The sequence below is a fragment of the Xiphophorus hellerii genome, chromosome 23, assembly GCF_003331165.1.
Source record: "Xiphophorus hellerii strain 12219 chromosome 23, Xiphophorus_hellerii-4.1, whole genome shotgun sequence".
Classification (NCBI taxonomy): domain Eukaryota; kingdom Metazoa; phylum Chordata; class Actinopteri; order Cyprinodontiformes; family Poeciliidae; genus Xiphophorus; species Xiphophorus hellerii.
Genome location: NC_045694.1, coordinates 5,164,297 through 5,183,639, shown reverse-complemented (window position 1 = coordinate 5,183,639; position 19,343 = coordinate 5,164,297). Strand labels below are relative to the sequence as shown.

The following is a 19,343-nucleotide window of genomic DNA, read 5'->3' as shown; positions in this document are numbered from 1 at the left end:
TCTAGTCTGTGCTAGACTTCTTAACTTCCCTGGACATTTTGCGTTAAGGTCAAGCACAAGTGATGGAGTTTTATTTTCCCACCTTTATTTCAGATGTCGTTTGTAGAATCAATTTGTTTTTGAAATTACAGGCCTTGCAGCACCTAGTTTCTATTTAAAAATAAACACACAAAGCAGCAGGTGGATAAAGACTTTGGAGAATTTTATTTACTTCCTAATTCCACATAAGACAAATATAAAAAAGTAGAGCATTCTCTGGATTCGGTCGTCTCTCCTGCATACGTTTCTCCCACTCTGTCTGGACCCAGACAGTTCATGTAGTTTTAAAAAATATCCATTCAATAAGAATACAAGCAGGAGATAAAAGTCAACTAAACTCAAAGAGCATGAAAAACAAAATAAAAGGACCGTTACTGTAAACTAATGAATGAGTTCAGCTGGATTCATATTCTGAAAAATGTATTCAGCTATGGCTGCATGTGACTGACCACATTGGCACAGAACACAAAACGGATAAATAAAAATAAAAAACAAATAAAACATCTGAAGAGATTCTTGATGCAAGAGCTGGTAATTCCTAATGCCTCACTGTGTCACATTAAGCGTGAACAAAGAATTTCCTCAGATAGTTGTTTTCTCTCAGAGCTGCAGCGCGCAGAACTGCTGGTAGACGGCCAGGATGTGATGGTCCAGCTCAGCGGTGAAAAGCAGGTTCTCCAGAGTTCCCATATACTGCTGGATGGTTCCATGGTGCTGCGGGACAAAACATACAGTCAGATCCAAAACCCAGTAAGGTATTTTAAATGTTAGTTTTATAATAAAGGATGGAACTACTTAGGCCTGTCGCGATAAACGATAAATCAATTAATCGTACGATAAATTAAAACTACCGACGTCATGGCATTATCGTCTCTTCTGACCTTTTTCTCTTTCTGTTGATGACACTGAATGAAAAAAGGCTAAACTCCGGTGCTCTCCACTGACCCTCCCTTCCTCATTTCCTTAGTGTAAAGCCCAGCGAACACGACAGGATCTTAGAGCTGTCGGCCAATTGTCGGTCCATTTTCAAAACCTGACAGACCACACATTAGCCGACAGAAATCCTAGATATAACGGTTCGATCGGGTTCGTTCCTGCCGTGTGGTGTCCAACAATGGGCACAAAATAATGGCTACAAGTCCAGTGAACTAATTTTAAAACCAGGCATTAATCAATGCTTTACTACAATCTACCTGCAATGCATGTGGCTAGTGTCAGCGTAAAGTCCTGACCGAATGAAAATCATTAGAACCTATTTATGTAACATTAACGAAGAACAGCTGAAAAGTTACCGGGTTTACCAACTGCGGTAGCAATTTCGCTCCAACTCCTCCTCTTGTCATTTCTATATTCTTTGCATGTTGAATAAACATTAATGTTGTTTCCACATATCATCTCCAATGTCTGCTGGACTTCGGGTTGCTGCGTCAGCTGTTTGGGATTCCCCAATGTAATTTCCCCTCAGAAAGCACTGAGGAGAATCTGCGCTTTCTGATTGGCTACCTGTCACATTTAACAGGCTGCGTTAAAGCTCCCAGTCGGGGAAAACCCCTGACTTGGATCGGAGCGGCAACAACGATCTACCATAACACACCACACAATCTTAGAAAGATCAACGTTCTAAGATTATTGTAAGGGGAAAAATAGCAGCAAAAAATCGTGTAGTGTGAACTATTGCATCAGGTAGTCGATGTGCCCGTCTTCTCTATTTAAATCTAATTATTACTGAAGGGCAACATGATATACAGACTTCATAATTTTTACTCTTTTGGTTGAATGCAGTATTTATTTCCACTTTGGCTTTATGTTGTTTAGTTTTTTTCCAAGTGCGTTTTTTGTTAATGGAGACTGAGAATCCATTTTATTTTTGTTTTTGGTTGTTTTGTTTATTTTGTTTATCAGTTCCAGTGTTAAGTGTTCTTTTGAAAATAAAGTGTATCTATCTTTGACAGGAAATCGCATGGATTATTACGTAATTTCCATTATATCAGTGTTAAAAGGTCTTCAAACAATATTATCGTTTACCGCAATAATCTTTTGAGACAATTAATCGTTCAGCAAAATTTGTTATTGTGACAGGCCTAGAACTACTGGATCAGAAAAACTCAAAGTTAAAATGATACCAAACATCTGGAAGATTTATTCTTCTAACTATCTAACAAGTTGCCAGACTGGCGAGTGATGTTTACCATGAGGAAGACCTGCTGCAGCCGCTCGATGCAGTTTTTATACCAGGGTGTGCTGATGTCAACGCTGCCCGTCTCGCAGCGAACCAGATGCTCTGTCAGCAGCATGATGAAGCGCTAAGGAAGAGACAGACAATCCTTAACCTATTCTGAACTATTTTCATATCAGCTTTACCATTAAAAAAACAAATTACATTTGTCGAAGTCATGAAATTGAAATTGAATTTGAAGTCATAAAAACATCTTGATGTGACATGTAGTCACTACTCCTATGGAAAGTTCCACTAATTCCAACTAAACTAGAAGGCAGTGTCAGTCTATTAATATAAATAATACATTTACCCCTTTTCAAATTGTGACGTGGAAACTAAAAAAGTTACATTTACACTGTTTTAAATTTGCAGGTGGTTGATCTGATAATTAACTACCTAATATTAGTAAGTTCTACAATTTTATGGCATAAATTGTTAAACTTAGGGTTTGAACATACAAAACTAAGTCTTTACAACTACAAATATCTCAGGTACATTTTTAAAAATATATATTGTACAGGAGATTGATTTCAGAAAAGTTTTCATCCACATGAACCGACACAAATACACCACTGAGAATTGTTTTAATCATGCCAAACCCATAGGGGCCAGTGTAGCCCCTATGGGTTGCTTCAAAACAAGCACGACTTCCTGTTAGGAAGTAAACATGGTGCGAGGCCGTTTATTTGTGTGGAGAGGTTGAAGTGTTTTTAAATAGCATCGAACATATTCGATGTTCGATGCTATTTAGACGATAATGATGTTTTGTTTTGTTAACAAGACAAGATTAAAGTAAACTTTGAATCAAAGAACCGTTATTTGTCACAGACAGGAATGTGCGAAACGCTAAATCTCCGTTTTTCCATGTTCACACACAAACATAATTAGAGATCTTTCTCAAATCTCCACTTTGGTTGGAGTTTTCATAAATAATCATTTTTAGTGGTATAAAACAGTTTTGGTGTGGATGAAAGGGCAAAACACATAAGAACTTGTTTGTTTTTCCAGATATTTACCTGTGGACCGGGCTTTGGAAATGTTTTTGAGCAGCCGTACCTGGAAGATGACGAGGAAGAGGTTTTTCTGCTCGCTCTGAGCCGACTCCACCTTTTCCTGCAACCTCTCAATCTGCTCCTCCAGCTGACCCTCCTCGTCCTCCTCACTGTTCTTCTCCATGTCCTCGTCGTCCCCGCTGTCCCTCTGTCAGGACACAGACAGACGAAGTTTAAGGTCAGGTCCACCCTGTCATGTCTGAACAGCGGTTGTGCATTTTTACTTTTTTATCTTTAAGGCCCTAATAAATCTGCCTAATTGTAGTCACATTTGTTGGGTGTTAAAATAGTCCACAGCAACAAAGTTTAATAAAAAATTAAAATAAATAAATAAAAAGTGGGGCTACCCTCTTGTGCTGCTGTTTCTCCAGCTTATCTTTAGCTTCCTCCAGCTCCTTCTGGATCTTCTGCACATGTTTATTCATCTTTCGGATGGTTGAGTGCAGAATCTCCCAGGTGAAAAGTCTAAATGAGTTAAAGTATTTTATATTATAGATGAAAGGAGAAAATATCTTTATTAAAAACAATGCTGTGCGTGTCACCTTGTGAACTCGTGAGCCATGTCCTGAGAGAAGAGCCAGTTAGCGACAGCGGCACAATCCACGATCTGCGTCCGAATCATTTTATCCACCAACACGGCGATCATCTGAAACACAAATGTCTGTTCCTGTTCTGGTTCCAGCACATACATCCCTCATCTCCATTTGAGCAGTTTTTACCTGAGGGTGGTTCCTCCACACCTCATAAATCACTTTCAGGATGTGCAGTTTCCCATCGTCGCTTTCCGTCAGGTTTTTAAGGATCTCATGGAATCTGGAAGGATTCAACACAGCAAGATCCGTAGGATTCATTGAGTCAAACAAGAATTTAAATTGACTGGTCATTACTAGATATCTAAAACAATCATCAGGACTTCTTAATACTCCTTATATTGCATAACCTAGAGCTGAGCATTATAGTTTAAAAATAAAGTTAGATTTCTTCATATCGCTTCTGATTTTAAATAGATTTTTTTCTCTCTTTTTTAAAAAAGGAACTGCAAATGACAGACATTTTGAAAAAGCGGCTTTTATTCCATTCATCTTCGATAAAGTTGTCATGCATCACAACATGAACCGCTCAGTTCATGTAGTTCTTCTATTTCTATTTCTATTATGTGTAGAAATTATACCAAAGTATGAGCATCATGTGAAGTTCAACTTCACATGATCCTCAACATTCCTCATTTTAAGTTTTGGTTATTTTTTGTGACTATTATTTAGTCCTATTATTCCAACAATATTGCCACTTTATTCGTCTATTATTATGACTTTATTCATAAAAACTTAAAAATAAATAAAAAAATCTTAGCCTGTTAGTCATATTTATTTTAGCACCAATAAATAAGAGTTGTAAAACATGCCGACCCTGAACTATGGAAACCCAAAGAGAGCAATGATAGAGAAAAAATAAATAAATTTGATTTTCCATCTGCTAAACCTTCAAAAACCAAAAATTTGATTATTTTTTTTTTTTTATAAAAATCTATTTATTGCCCAATTTTAGTACAATGTAAAACTGAAATCTGGTTTCAGAAGTCCCCAAAACAAAAACCGTTTGACTTCACTCCAGACAACGTGACATTCCCAACTCAACTTGAATCACGTCATTTTCATGTTTGTAAAAAGTGGCGTATCAACGTTGGAAACCTACTTGCCGAGCGCGCTGAAGGAATGGCTGAAGGACTTTGCTGCCAGATGGAGAAGAGTCTGAAGAAACACATCAATCTTCAGTGGGTTGAAGCTTTCACCCTCATCTGCATCAGCACAACAGGAAAAGGAAGATATGCGACCGAAAATACAGAGAAATAATTAGAAACCATGATGGAAAGCAAGCAAACTAAAGTTTAATGAAAGTAATGAAACATGCTGTGCAGATACAACATTAAAGAGATGACCGTATAAACTGAGAGAAGGTGGAGTTAGCAGAGGTGTGACCAAGTCACTGTGTTGCAAGTCTCAAGTAAGTCTCAAGTCTCTGTCCTCAAGTCCGAGTCAAGTCTCAAGTAAAGACAGGCAAAAGTCGAGTCAAGTCTCAAGTCAGGAACCTTTAATTTCAAGTCATTTCGAGTCGTTTTTATTTTATTTTTTTTAATAATTTGCAATTATATATAAAGTTCAAATAATAGACCATTTGTTCTTTTTAAAATATGTATTTGAGGTTCATTTGTGATCCTCTTATTCATCTGGTATTCTTCAAATCTGTCAGAAGTAAACAGATGTCAAAATAAATTACAGCCTTTCATGAATTACATTTGACTTCAGTTTACTCCTTCTATTCATAAATAAACATCAACACTACAACAATCATAGTTTTCAAAAAATGAAATAAGTATAAATGAAGTTATCACAAGTAAACTCAGGAAGGTCTGGTGCATTTATTTTTCTGCTTTTATTTCTAAGTGTGTTAGTTTCAGTCCTCCGTAAATATGGGACAGATATTCTAAACACAAAATTTATTTGAGACAGTCACTGTATTTGGTCTTTTTTTTTTTTTTCCCAGCAAAGCTATACTACTTGGAAATGGGTTCTGTGCGACATGTGACAGTCACGCAGTAAACAATATATTGTCAATATAATTTCCCAACGTAGATGTCTTCAAATACACCAACCATCCTTAGATGATACTAGACCCGGCTCATCATCATGATGGGACAGAGAGACTCTGTTCCCTGTGTTCAGGTCCAGAATCTGCTTTCTGTTCCGGAGCCCCGCTCACTATCCACCGGCTTCCTGAGCTAACACGGTGCACATTATTTGTGGAGGCATTTGAAGGACCAGATTTATGGTAAATCATCACCAATTTAACCCGGAGTGCACATGCTAACACGAAGTTAGCTAAAGTCAACTATCTTACAGCAAAAGAAAAGTGCCACCTACCGATCTCTGTGAAGCTTCAAATGCCGGACAAAGTTGGACGTCGTGGCATCTCCATCCGATATTCTCTTCTTGCATGTTTTACAAGTTGCAGTTCGTTTTTTAGTCGAAAGTTCATAACCTACGTAGCCAAAAGAAATTACTGGCGGAAGCATATTCGAGCGGTTATTTCGTATTTCGTTCCCTGAGCTCTGTAGCTTTGCCGCGTTTTTTTAAACGTCCAAATCCTGTTAATTTGATTGGTTGTGCTGCAGCTACGTACACATACATACATAAGGAGAGAGGAAAAACATAGTGACGGTCTGCGCATATTGATACGGAGTGAGTGAAATTAATTAATGACGCCACTTTATAAATAATGTGTTTTAAATTTTAAGACTTTGAGTAAAAAATATCAAGTCTTTTCAAGTAAACAGCTTCAAGTCGAGTCAAGTCCCAAGTCAATGGCATGAAAGTCAAAGTCAAGTCCGAGTCTTTGAGCATTTTTTCAAGTCAAGTCTCAAGTCGTGATTTTAACGACTCAAGTCCGACTCGAGTCCAAGTCATGTGACTCGAGTCCCCACCTCTGGGAGTTAGTAACAGAGAAGAGAAAAGCTTTACTACCAAACTGTTACAGAAAAAAAAATCTGGTCTCAAACGACGAATAAAACCTCAAACAAACCATCATCATCCTCCTGGTTTGGGTTGGGGACTTCTTTCAGGATGGCGAGGATTTCCTCGTTGGACGCTCGGTTCTTTATGGCGTTGGAAACTGTAATGGAAACTGGGTAACCTGGCAACGAGGCTGTGAGAGAACAGAGAAGTAAATATTATATTTTGCTCTTTCAGTGCAGTTTGTATTATTCTGATGCAGGTAAGGACAAAAAAACAGTGGAGGGGAGTCTTACTGCCACTCTCGTCTCCGTATTTGAAAGAAAAGATGGGCTCAGCAGGGATGAGGGCGGAGAAAGTTGGAGGGACGATGTCCACAATCCTCTGATGGTATGAAAGTCTGTAATTAAAGCAGCAAAAACTGGATATTACACTGCAAACAACAGATTTACACAACAAGTTGTACATTAGAATTAATGTTTTCCTTTAGTTTTGTGTTAATTCATATTAATTATCTCTAACTGATATGTGGAAATGTTTTATACCTCATCGATTTCTCCAGAACCTCTTTGACAAACTTGGGCTTTGGTTTCTCTAAATCCATTGTCAAACAGTCCGCCCTTTACAGATGAAATATGGACAAGAGTAAACTAAACTCTGAGTTACTTTGTTTTTAAAAAAAGATTACATGACTCTACCACATATTGCTCACCAGTCATCCCAACTCCATCGAAACTGGAAGTTGCTCAAATGATGGGAAAACCAGTTGATGAATCTACAAGAGGAAATTGAGAAATTAGGTTATTTTGTTAGTTTGTTTGATTTATCAAAACAGATCTCTTTTATAAATGAGATCTTAGGAGGATCATATTTGCTTTACAATGATCTGATGGGACTACCAGAGGAGTTGGCCAATCACAGAAGCCTAAATAGCATCCCTATGCTAAACAGCAGCACAGACATTTACAGCTCTAGTGGTCCAAAGACATTCCATGAATGATCAGGGGTTCCTGAAACATTTAAAAGTTAACGGGGTTTAATAACATTTTGCACTGATCTGATGGCTGAATAACCTAAAGAACAGATTAAAAACAATAAATATCTTTGTTGTTGAGCTCACATCTATTTATTCAATAATTTAACAGCAAAAATGGGTTTTGAAATGAAAATGTTGCTTTTTCGGCTCCCATAGTTTGATTAACTGCAATTAATTAAATTACAGACCCCATAATTAACTCAATTAAAATGTTTAATCAAGTACCACCACTAGCATGAAGTATTATTACCTGTCTATGCAGGTGGTGTTCATTGTGTCCAGCCTCATGTAAAGCATCTCTGTGGCCTGGGCCAGCTGTCAGGCAGATATTAAGGTAAACAACTCAACAGCAGCAGCCTGGTTACTCAATGAATGTACAAAAAATTCTCTTAAAAAAAGTTCTCATTATGCAACTCCTGAAACAAAATGACTAATTCTACAAGTTTCTATCCACTAAATGCAACAGAATGAACTCAGAATGCCAATCAAACCATTAATTATTCCTCTAAAAAAGGAGAAAAAAAAACAACTGTGCTGTTAGACTTGAGACTCATGCTGGATGACCATGATTCTCAATTATTGTTAATGTCTCTCCATTTTTTCTTGCCATGGAAACAGTAAAGGATACAACTTGAGGGAGTGACCCTGGCTGCAGCTTGCAGAGCTCGATGAGGAGCGTAGTGTACATGACGTCGATGTGGGGCGGTAACGGCAGCTGGAAAAGTTCTCCAAAGATCACCTGAAACAAAGAAAACTCAACTGGTAAATCACAAGGATTTGATTGTACCAGTTTGTGTGGAAGAACCCTGAAAGAGAGAAATACCTCCACGATGTGGTAGTTCAGTGGGATCTTGTTTTTTCCAGGGTAACTGAGCAACTGGGCAGCACTGGAAGGAGAAAACAGCAGCACAACTTTAGTGATGTTCAGAGCGATGCTATGTAGGCAGGTCACAATAAATTTTGCTAGACGATAAATTGTCCCAGAAATTTTGCAACAAACACTAATATTGTCATTTTCAGACAGTTTTCAACTAATATAATAATAATGGCACAATAACGTGTGAACAACCACTCAAAGATAAAAAAAAATATATTTCTAAAGAGTATTTAACACTGGAAAACATTTTAAATAAAAAACAAATCAAACCATAATTAAAACGGCTTATGAAGTCTCCGTATCCAAATTTTTTTCCACAAAATAATAGTCACTCAGCTTTGACTGGGAAAACAGGCAAAAGGGGCAGGTAGTGCAGACTGACTACTTTCTACAGGGTTCAAATATTTGCAGCTTTTCAACGATATTAAAGGGGAGAATCTCTTTTGATGATTGTTGTTCAAATGGAAATTATCGCGCTCATTTTAATTTATCATGGGGTTAATTTATTACTTATTGTGACAGGATGGCTGCTATGTAACTATTTCCTCATGCACTCCACCCACCATGTTTTCCTCTCTTTCCAGTGGGTTTTGATGATATAGTGCAGGTTTTCTTCAATCACAAACCGCTCCACAGAATGGCTGCCCGGCATAACGGGACCCTAAAGAGAAAAAATTTAATTAAAGCCTCTGAAGCTAAACTTATCCGTCCTTCAGAAGAGATGGACGAACCTCTGGGGCGTCGGTGTAGTCGAAAACGCGGAAAATGACCCGGGGGATGGGGTACAGGGCATCAGGCATGTGTCCCGGTGGGGTGAACGGGGGCAGGTTGTGCTGCAGCGCCTCACAGAGAACGCTGTCGAAAGCGATGTATGGACGAAGGATGTGGCGCTCCTGCCAGCGGTCTTTCTTCAGCTTCTGGATCTGGGCCCACAGACAGTCCAGATACTGACAAGAACAGGAGGAGAGGTTATTCTAACAGCATGCAAGGCTCCAGAGAACAGGAACGGGGACGAGAAACAGCCTAATTACTATTTAACAACATTCACTGTAAGGTAATATCTTTAAACATTAATATGGAATCTGATAGGTATTTTGTTTACCTAAATATCAAGAAGGAACCGCAGACAACGTTTATGAGTTTTCAACTTCTGCAGAAGGAGAAAGCATAGCAAACCACTTCTCCAAGGTGTTTACCATGCGTTCTGATTTCCTGTAGCAGAGCCTGTCTTTTTATTAAGCAGGAGAAAGAAAGGGAGTCAGATTGGAATGTGGGAGAGTTATAAATAAAGGGGTGGCTATTCTGAAACAAGGAAGAACTGCATTCTACACACAAGCAGTTTAAGGAGTATCCCAAGATAAGAAGAAGCTGCAGCTTCAAGGTTTAGGGAAAAAGCAAAGTTTTGTCTTTCACACGGTTTAACAAATTCCTCCTCTCTGGGGTGTGAATACTAAACCTTTAAATGAAAAACAAACTGGTAACTACTTATGTAAGAATGATAACAAAACATAATTATTCTAACAGAATCAATACAAAAAATGGTCAAGTCAGCAGTTTTCCACATTATCATGTAGCCCACAATGTAGCCATCAGATTCTCATGTATGTTTAAATACATAATACTGAATTTTCTGAGTAACTGAATGTTGGATTCTCATTAGTTGTCACAAACGTAAACAAAAATAAATTCTTTAGAGTATCTCTGTATGAAATTAATCGATTTACATAAAGTTCCATTTAGTTTCATTTTCAGATTTTTTTTTCCAGTGGTAGATTTCAATTTCTCTCTCCAGATCATCACTTGCTGTACTCAGCATTAAGAGATTTTACAAGCAATCATTAAAAAAAACTAACCTGACATCTGCCAGACTGTAGGACTTTACTTGTCCTACAGTCTGGCTGAGGGAATGAATACATTCCCTCAATGTATTCATTGAGGGAATACAGCATTCAGACTGTCTTAGTCAGGAGGACAATATATGCAAAATATGATATTATATGTGCCTCGTATGCTTCAGGCTCTTATTGTGAAGGTTTGCAGGATGTTGAAGCAAATAGTTTTAAAGTTGTTCTTTTGTGTTGTTCAAAATTTTAATCAGTAATCATTATAAATGGAGACTGTTTAATCTCTAGCATGTTTGCCATCACAGCTGATCAGACACGAGCGCCCATCACTCCGGATTGCAGGACTCTCACCTCTTCTTGTGGATGGGGTTTCTCTGCTGTCCACACCTGCAGCATGGGAACATGAGTCTTCACTCTCCTCCTAAAGATATGGAGGGCACAGTGTGAAGCAGCTTCAGACTACAAAAAAACTAGAAAACCACATCAGGAACAGCATGAAAAAAATCTAAAGATGGAAAACACACTTGAGGTAGCCTTCAATCTGACTGAGGAGTCGGTCCATTTCAACATCCTTCTTCTCATAAAGTTCCTTCCCAACCCAGGGAAGACAGGACAGAACGACATACACAAACCAGTCCGATCGAACCTGTGGAAGGAAATGAGACCAGTTTACAAATCCTGGGAAGGAAAAAGGAGCACAACACAGCAGCAGCAACTGTTCCACAATCAGAACCTCAAAACATTTATACAAAAATCTTATTTGAACACTTTTATATTTGTTTATTAAACAAAAACAAAATAAAATTTATTCACATTTGTCATGAAAATGTATCATTTTCCATGACAAATTTTTAAAATGCATTAATATGAAATGCAAAGTTATCCACATATTTACACTTTACCTGTGGCACATCTTCCTCTTGAGTAACACTGACAAAATTTTCAAACATTACCACCATAGATGGAGCGGCGATGACATGGCAGTTAACCAAATCTGACAGAAAGCGTACCTGAAAAAGGGAAGTAAATAAATTATCTTAAAAAACACTGATGTGTTTTTCGATTTTCATTTTAATGATAAAAGTCACAGTACCAGGTAAACTGCTTCATTATACAGGTTGTTTTTTAAAGTCTCCTTCAGCTGCCTGATCATCGCCTCCACAAACTCGCCACCAAAGTTGTAGTTTCTGGCATTGAGGAGACCGACTAAAGTCGTGTAGACAGTGAGCTTCTCTGGCAGCAGGCGAGCGCTGTTGACAAATGGCACATCAGTGAAACAACCGTCTAAAACTAACTATATTCAACAAAGACAAATAACGCTCACAAACTTACACAGCACATAAAATACGCAGGATTTTGTTTTTGTAGTTGGGAAGGTCAGCCTCCAGGACGCCTGCGAGGCCCTCAAGGTTGCTCTCGAGGGAAGAAGTGCTCTAAAAATATAAAAAAACTAAATGTTTTCATATTTAATAACATAGCAGAACAATGACACAGAACTCTGAATCATATTTTTATATGTTCATGTGATAAAGGTTAAAAATACTTTGAGCAGCCCTCTTACTTTTTCTCCTACGCGACATATCAAAGACTCCAGGCGATCTTCAATTTCAATGGGCTCAGATGTTCTTCTCCTCTTATGAGCTTGACCTCCTGGTAAGTCAAAGGAACACAAAGGAAAAACTATTATTCACTAATTTGACAAGCAGGAGAGATGTGTTCACATCTCTCAATTTTCTTCACAAATCAAATAATAATCAAAAAGATCATGTTTAGTTAAACTGGATAAACATCACTAATTGAATTATTACTATATTCAAACCCCACATCTTTATGTGGGGAACATATACTGTATTGTTCATATGTAAATTTAAATATTTTCTGGGTCTTTGTATGATTATACTGCGCCTATTTCCTTTACTGCCATGTGGCTACATTGGCTGATTCAGGGCATAACCTTAAGCATTCCTGAAGAATCTTACAAACTAATAATATCTCTGGAAAACTCTTGAGTCTTAAATTCCTGGAATAGTGTAGCAGACTGTCAATGACTCTGCACTGCCACACATCTAAATATAAATCAATGTAAAAAAACATTAGATATTTCAAAAAAATTCAGATTTTTACCTATTAGATAGAGATAAAAAAAAAATTAATTTGTAAACTATCTTATTTTGCTGTAATGATTGTTTTAATAATAAATGTTAGAAATAGTATTTTAGTTGAGACTCTTAATAGTGTCTATGTTTCAATGCTTTGCCTATTTGTTTTCTAGATTTTATCTTATTTAAAACACTTTGTGTTCAACTTGTGCATGTAAGCGGTTAAAAACTTACTGATTTATTTAAGTCTTGAACCTAAATCAAATTTGTGGAGATGTACGTAAATAAATACAATTTAAACGCAATTTCTAAAAATAATTTACAACTTTTGCGAATAACTTCACAAACGATGCCTAGGGTTTTAACGGAGTATTTTTATGTATTTATATTGTTATGTGTCAGAACAGGAGACAATAAGTTATTTGAGCAGCTTCCGAATATTGTTTCATTCACTAAAACTACGAGGAAAGGATACATTTAACACAAACAAGTATTTCATTTCATATTAACAATTTAGCTAACATTAATGTTTATAATTTTGTACTGAGAAATCTTTTGTTTTTGAACCATTTGAATTTGTGACTACACATTAAATCACACAAAAACACAGATTACTATAAAACTGATTAGAGTTACCGCCCCCATATTAAATACAGCTATTTCAGCAGTTAGCTAGCTAACGGTCAGAAAACCAGTTAATACCGCCGCGGCTCTTAGTATGAGCTAGCAACTCATAATTCAATACCACTGAGTAGACAAACTGATATTTGTTTAAATGCGTTTTAATCGCTCGACATATCAATGAAAACCCACAGATAGAATCACATAACATGTAACCCTCCAGCATGCGTGAATGAAGCGAAAACGCGCTGTCGTTATTAGCCTAACGGCTGCATTGAACGTCCAGACTTACCGTCGTTCTCATCGCTATGTCGCCTCCTGGACATTATTTGTAATACCTATTATAAAGGCAAAAATACTCGACGGAAAACGGCGATGATAAACAAGCAAAAAGTCGATTAAACAAGCTGCTTTTCTGTTCGTTCAGCTCTGAGCACCGATGCTAACGCAGCAGGGAAATAGCAGTCTGATTCGAGTGAAGCACATCCGGGATTTTCTGGGTTCAAACGGAACGTCCACCGTCTTTTCTCGTCCGACCTACAAAGCGGCACGTTTGTAATAAATGTGTCCTCTGTCATCTTTTTTGATGCCATAATAATAATACAACATATTTAAACCACGATGATTTAAAAATGCTGAATTAAGAAGACGCTAGATGCTATATAGTCTTGTCTCGAAGCTGTTTTTAAGGGCCAAGAAACAACAATGGCGGCGGCAGTGGAAACATCTTGCTCGGAGTTCCTGAACTGGGAGGTTGAAAGTTCAGTTTGTAACGAATTAAAACAAGAGAAACAGCTGTCTGCCTCGCAAAGAAGATGCTACAGCTTCTGTAGGAGGAAGGTGAGAATATACTGTCTGCGGCTTCTTGGTGTTATTTGTTGTGCTTATTGCTACAAAACTCTGTTTCTAGTTATTCCTCCCATTTAAGAATGATAAAGGAATACCTCTAACACTTGGCAAATTTCTTTAAGATCTGAAGTGAAATTTGTCAACACATTAAAATGTTTGATTTTGAGGAGCTTTAATTTTGAAATTCCGCATCAGATCTCGATGAGTTTTAGACATAAAACAGTGACAAATACTAGAATGTTGTATCTACATATTAGCGGGCGGACATTAAAATATAGCTGTAAAAAAATACAGCGTTTACGTTGAAAGATCTCGCAAAGTTGTGCTAAATCTACAAATAACCTTATACACAATACATCATTGTGTACCCAATTTTAGACGCATTTATCCCAAATTTTGTCAAGTAAATTAGTGGATTCTCTAGTATATAAATGTAAATATTATACTAAATACTTTTTAGTAATACTAATACTAAAAATAATTTGCTATTGAAAAAATACGTTTTACCCTTTGGGAACAGAAATGGATTGTATTGTATTGAGGAATTAAATGTATAATTATCTAAAATTATAGACAGAAAATTGTATTGGAAGTCATGTATGAATTGTATCAAATAAAAAATGTTAAAGTCAATAACGTTAATAATCTGAAATATGTATGGATCTTAATATATCTTATACAGTCTTTCAACATTTGTTCCAAATGTTGGAAAATTATCGACATTATGAAGGCTTATCCTCATGCATTTAATTGATGTACTTATTCAGATCTTTTAAAATGTATAAAATGGTTTTGTTTGTTATTATTATGATTAACTTTTTAAAGAAAAAGGCAAAAAACACATTTGGATCACTATAAAACTTTTACCCCTGAGTCTAGATCCATTTACCAGCTGCTTAACCACACTGATCTTCAAGGTTTACATTTTTAAAAACATTTCCCATGTCACATTTTTCTCTTCTTCGCAGTCATTTGCCGCCTTTGTAGCATCTGTGCAGAATGGTTGTCAAGTTAAAGGAAGAGTGTCCTGGTGCTGCTGTGGCCAGACCTTCAGCGAACACTCTGCCATCCACAAACACGTGGCTAAAAGTCATAATTCTGAAGTACAGCAGCTCACTGAGGCTGCGTATGAGCATCTACTAAAACAGCTGGAGCAAGAGGCTGAGCCACCAAAGGAATGCAAAGCTGAAGTAGCAGACATTTCTGTATGGATACCAGATATCAGCCAAGTCTCTGAGGAGAACCTGAGAAAGTAAACAGATATTAGATATTCTCCTGTTTGCTGCAGTTTTTATGCTATCTGTCATTTTAGATTATATCCATGTTTATCTCTTGTTTACATATAGCGGCCCTGGAAAAGTTCTCCTTTATTATCATTACTGTCAACTGGATGATCCCCATGTTATCTATGCTTGGCAGAAAGCTTTATGTGAAAAGCTTCACTTAACAGGCAAGGTGAATGAACAATATCACTGTACTGCTGAATGTTAAAATACTGAAAAAAGATAAATACTTAATGAAATTAAACTTTTTTTCAAATGTATTGGTCATTTTCTTCAGATTAGGGTGGCAGCAGAAGGCATCAATGGGACAGTTGGAGGTACCAATGTGGCCACTGATATTTATATCAGTGCAATGCTCTCACATCCTGTCTTCAAGATGGAAAAAGAAGATTTTAAGGTCAGAAGCAGATGGAAAAACAGTTGTATTTTAGGACTTTGTTTTACTAATTAAACCTCTAGCCTTGCAGATTAGTAGAAATATTTGTAATATTTCTCTCCTTGGCGTTTGTCTAGACCAGCGATGGAGGTGCTGAGTGTTTTACAGACTTGAAGGTTGGAGTCTTTAAGGAGATTGTCCCAATGGGAATGGATCCTGATGCTGTATCCTATAAGCTGGCAGGTACTGATACGTTCTACTAATTTTACTTCTAGAATTCTGCTGCTGCTATATAGAAACTATAATTATCATAGGAAACTCTACTGTTCATTAGAGAGGCTTTTTCATTGTCAGCTTTTACAACTCATCTTTAAACCATTACCAATAGTTAGTTTTACTGTTGATACACATTTTTATTATGCAATTATTTCCAGTAATTACTTTCAAATACTTTATAAATAGAGCTGGTATGATAAATAACACATGCATTATTTCTTAACGAAAGTAGCCAGACTTTTTTTAATCATTTATGTGATTTAATCAATATTTCTCCCAGGTTTCTGAATATGTCCAAAGTTTATCTTTGGACATTAGGTGCATGTTTTGTTTGCTTGTTTTTTAATAATTTATAGATTCAAAAAGTGTATTATTATTTTTTAGTTATTATTATTATTTTCTTTTTTTCTCATGTGGACCTATTGATGTCTTTAATAAAGCTGATGATGGTGACATAATTGTTTTCTGACAAGTTTTCTATAAATGTTATTAAATTATAAATTATTCAAATCTGAAAAAGTGACGAACTCGAGGGTCTAACCATTTATTTCTGATCATAACAATCTTGCAAATACCTGTTTATATTGCATCATAAAACTCTTTACCAGTGCAATAACACAGCGGCAGGGCATTAAATTGTGTTTTTCATGCCAACAAAGAGAATGGCAAGTAAGCTCAAATGCTGACAAATATGGTAACACTTTGCAGTGAGTGAGTGAGTTACAACCTCAGGGTCATAAAAAATTTTGAAAGGCTGACGAATCTTTACATTTTTTTTCAGTTGGAAAAAACCTTTATTGTAGGAAAGAGAGGATGAAAAAGAGTAAAAACAGAACCGACCTGCTTTGTTATTCAAGCATGTAAAATTCTTTTAAATTCTCATCAACATAATGTTCTTTAATTGTCTTTTCTTTGCCAGTTTTAGTTATATGCATCCATATCAGTTGGAACATAATAATTGGTTCTTTGCTACGTTTTCTCTTTAGTGTGGAAAGAACACTGGTTCATCCCTGGAATTTATGTCTATTTTTATGCCCGAATAATTCGAACTTGAAGGTTAATTGCAATATCAAACAAAACAAATTCTGAAAATAGTTGGTTACTGGATGGAAGATGAGTGAAAACTGCTAAATGTCTGTTTGGCCTCCCAGGAACTCATCTGGACCCTGAAGAGTTTCATAAGGAAGTGGAAGCTCTTTTGGCTAACGGAGATTCTAGCGACGACACCATCCTCCTCGACTGCCGCAACTTTTACGAGAGCAAAATTGTAAGTATTGATAGTTATAATTGCCAGGCATACTGAGCAGAAAATTAGTTGAAAACAATAAAGTATGTGCGGTTGTTCTGGTTGTTAAATCTGCAAGATGTAGAAGTAAGTCTAGCGAATGATTTGAATTTTTATTTCCCTCAGGGCCAGTTCACTCGGTGTCTGGCCCCAAACATCCGTAAGTTCAGTTATTTCCCAGACTACATAGACCAGAACCTGGAGCTGTTCCGGAACAAAAAGGTTCTGATGTACTGCACAGGAGGGATCCGTTGTGAACGTGGATCTGCCTACCTTTGCTCTAAAGTAAGCAAAATCTTAGTTTTATTTAAAGTTTCCCTTAGGAGTTTTATTTATTGCTTTTGGTTGTTGTGTTTAATTTTGGATATTGGATATGTCTCCCAGTGTTAAGCATTTGTTTGAGAGGATTAACTTTCATTAGTATGCAATTATCAATGTATTACTTTAAAATAATCTCAAAATAATATTATCATTTATTGCAATAATTACTGGGACAATTTATTGTCCAGCAATATGTTATCATGCAGACTTGGTGGATAATAATACTCCCATGAAGCTCATTATTCTCCTTTACAGAAGGTGTTTAGTCATAATCTGTTTAGTAGAAATTCATGTTTTAAACATTTTCTGTGTTTTATAATACATTTTTGTTCTTATCTAACCTGTAAATCTACCGTGTTGCAGGATGTGTGTAAAGAGGTTTACCAGCTGAAAGGGGGAATCCATAAGTACTTGGAGCGTTTCCCTGAAGGTTTCTATCGAGGGAAACTTTTCGTGTTCGATGAACGCTACACCATCTCCTCCAACAATGATGTCATCGCAGGTTGCAGTGTTAATTAAACTACATTACCTGTACCTTAAGCGCAAACTTAAAGAAAAGCTTGTACTGTCAGGAAGTTAGTAATTTTCCATTGGAGTTTTTTAAGCCTTGGTGTCTGTGATTAGATTGCAGGTATTGCTTCCTTCCATGGGACCAGTATGAGCTTTGCAGCACCCAGTTCTGCTGCCAGTTGGTGTTGTCCTGTCCCAGCTGCAGAAAGAAAGGATGCACCGCCTGCTGCCCATCCTGCCAAAGGAAAGGAGAGACTCAAGACAAGGAGGCCTCTGATGTTCAGCACCCCAAAGAAGAGTGCGAGTGCACCGACACACGGGCCAGAATCCCTCAGGATGTTTAACAACATAAGATCTGGATTTAAAGTGTCTTAATTAATTAATGGAATGAAAACTATGGAAAATTCTGAGCAAACTTATACAAAAAGTTATAAGAATGTTGAAAATTAAATAAGAAACAACTAAATATATCAATTACTGATACCTTTCTTGATACCTTTTAATCAAAATCTAATGGGAAATCATAAAAGTCTCTCCTAGATCTATGAATTGTATCCTTATTTTATGATGTAAATATTCAGAATGTACAGTCAGTAATTAAAAATTTTCAGATATGTTTTGTTTTCCCCATTTTGTTTTCATATTGCAGCTCCAAACTCTGGATTAACAATATTTAAGTACAAACCAGTAATTGATAAGGCTCTTTAACAAAAAAATATGCAGAATATTTCACATGCACTGTGTGCAATGCAAGCCTTGCAGTCGCTTATTGTGTCAGTTAGGAAAGCTGCAGGTGTTTCATAAACAAACCACAACCAGTAATGCATGATTGTGACATACAGCTTGGAAATGCACTTTTTAAAAAGCCAAATCAAGTAAGGGACAACATTTTTATCGAAGTGTTGAACTTAATTTTGCATATTGTGTATTGTCAACTTAATGTGGAGGAATGAGATGACCTTTCTGAGCAACTAGTGCTAAAATAAACTGACTTGTGTTGATTTGAATAAACTAAAGGTGGTTGAACTTTTTAAAATGCAAAACAATAACAGTTGGTTACTGTTTATATTTTTCTTTTAGGAGAAAAGAGACATTGTTGAAATAGAAAAAGTGAATGAAAGGAAAGTTATGACTTTATTCATATAAAATGC

At 36.6% G+C, this 19,343-nt stretch overlaps 2 protein-coding genes across 2 annotated transcripts; one reads left to right on the top strand and one right to left on the bottom strand.

The window, feature by feature from the left end:
* Positions 1–181: 181 nt before the first annotated feature.
* On the bottom strand, positions 182–13,795 carry ncbp1 (nuclear cap binding protein subunit 1). The gene is made up of 23 exons (XM_032555305.1): positions 13,585–13,795; positions 12,134–12,222; positions 11,905–12,005; positions 11,666–11,822; positions 11,475–11,582; positions 11,097–11,218; positions 10,924–10,993; positions 9,460–9,675; positions 9,292–9,389; positions 8,675–8,738; positions 8,480–8,590; positions 8,102–8,166; positions 7,528–7,590; positions 7,361–7,435; positions 7,112–7,215; positions 6,886–7,008; positions 5,002–5,104; positions 4,029–4,122; positions 3,852–3,955; positions 3,657–3,774; positions 3,314–3,457; positions 2,229–2,342; positions 182–753 (listed from the first exon to the last, which is right to left on the bottom strand). Exons 1-23 carry the CDS (start codon positions 13,616–13,618, stop codon positions 640–642), a joined length of 2,391 nt encoding a protein of 796 aa, XP_032411196.1. The 5' UTR covers positions 13,619–13,795; the 3' UTR covers positions 182–639.
* Positions 13,796–13,824: 29 nt separating this feature from the next.
* On the top strand, positions 13,825–19,199 carry tstd2 (thiosulfate sulfurtransferase like domain containing 2). The gene is made up of 9 exons (XM_032555306.1): positions 13,825–14,132; positions 15,110–15,393; positions 15,488–15,596; positions 15,702–15,821; positions 15,938–16,043; positions 17,228–17,343; positions 17,488–17,646; positions 18,046–18,184; positions 18,307–19,199. Exons 1-9 carry the CDS (start codon positions 13,998–14,000, stop codon positions 18,534–18,536), a joined length of 1,398 nt encoding a protein of 465 aa, XP_032411197.1. The 5' UTR covers positions 13,825–13,997; the 3' UTR covers positions 18,537–19,199.
* Positions 19,200–19,343: the final 144 nt, after the last annotated feature.

Excerpts from the sequence above, each read along its gene's own strand:
- ncbp1 (XM_032555305.1), bottom strand. The coding sequence starts at position 13,618 with ATGTCCAGGAGGCGACATAGCGATGAGAACGACG. Across the intron at positions 12,006-12,133 it reads TATGTCGCGTAGGAGAAAAA|AGCACTTCTTCCCTCGAGAG; the intron begins GTAAGAGGGCTG and ends TTATATTTTTAG. Across the intron at positions 11,823-11,904 it reads CTGCGTATTTTATGTGCTGT|CGCTCGCCTGCTGCCAGAGA; the intron begins GTAAGTTTGTGA and ends ATTTGTCAACAG.
- tstd2 (XM_032555306.1), top strand. The coding sequence starts at position 13,998 with ATGGCGGCGGCAGTGGAAACATCTTGCTCGGAGTTCCTGAACTGGGAG. Across the intron at positions 15,394-15,487 it reads TCTGAGGAGAACCTGAGAAA|CGGCCCTGGAAAAGTTCTCC; the intron begins GTAAACAGATAT and ends GTTTACATATAG. Across the intron at positions 17,647-18,045 it reads CTGCCTACCTTTGCTCTAAA|GATGTGTGTAAAGAGGTTTA; the intron begins GTAAGCAAAATC and ends ACCGTGTTGCAG.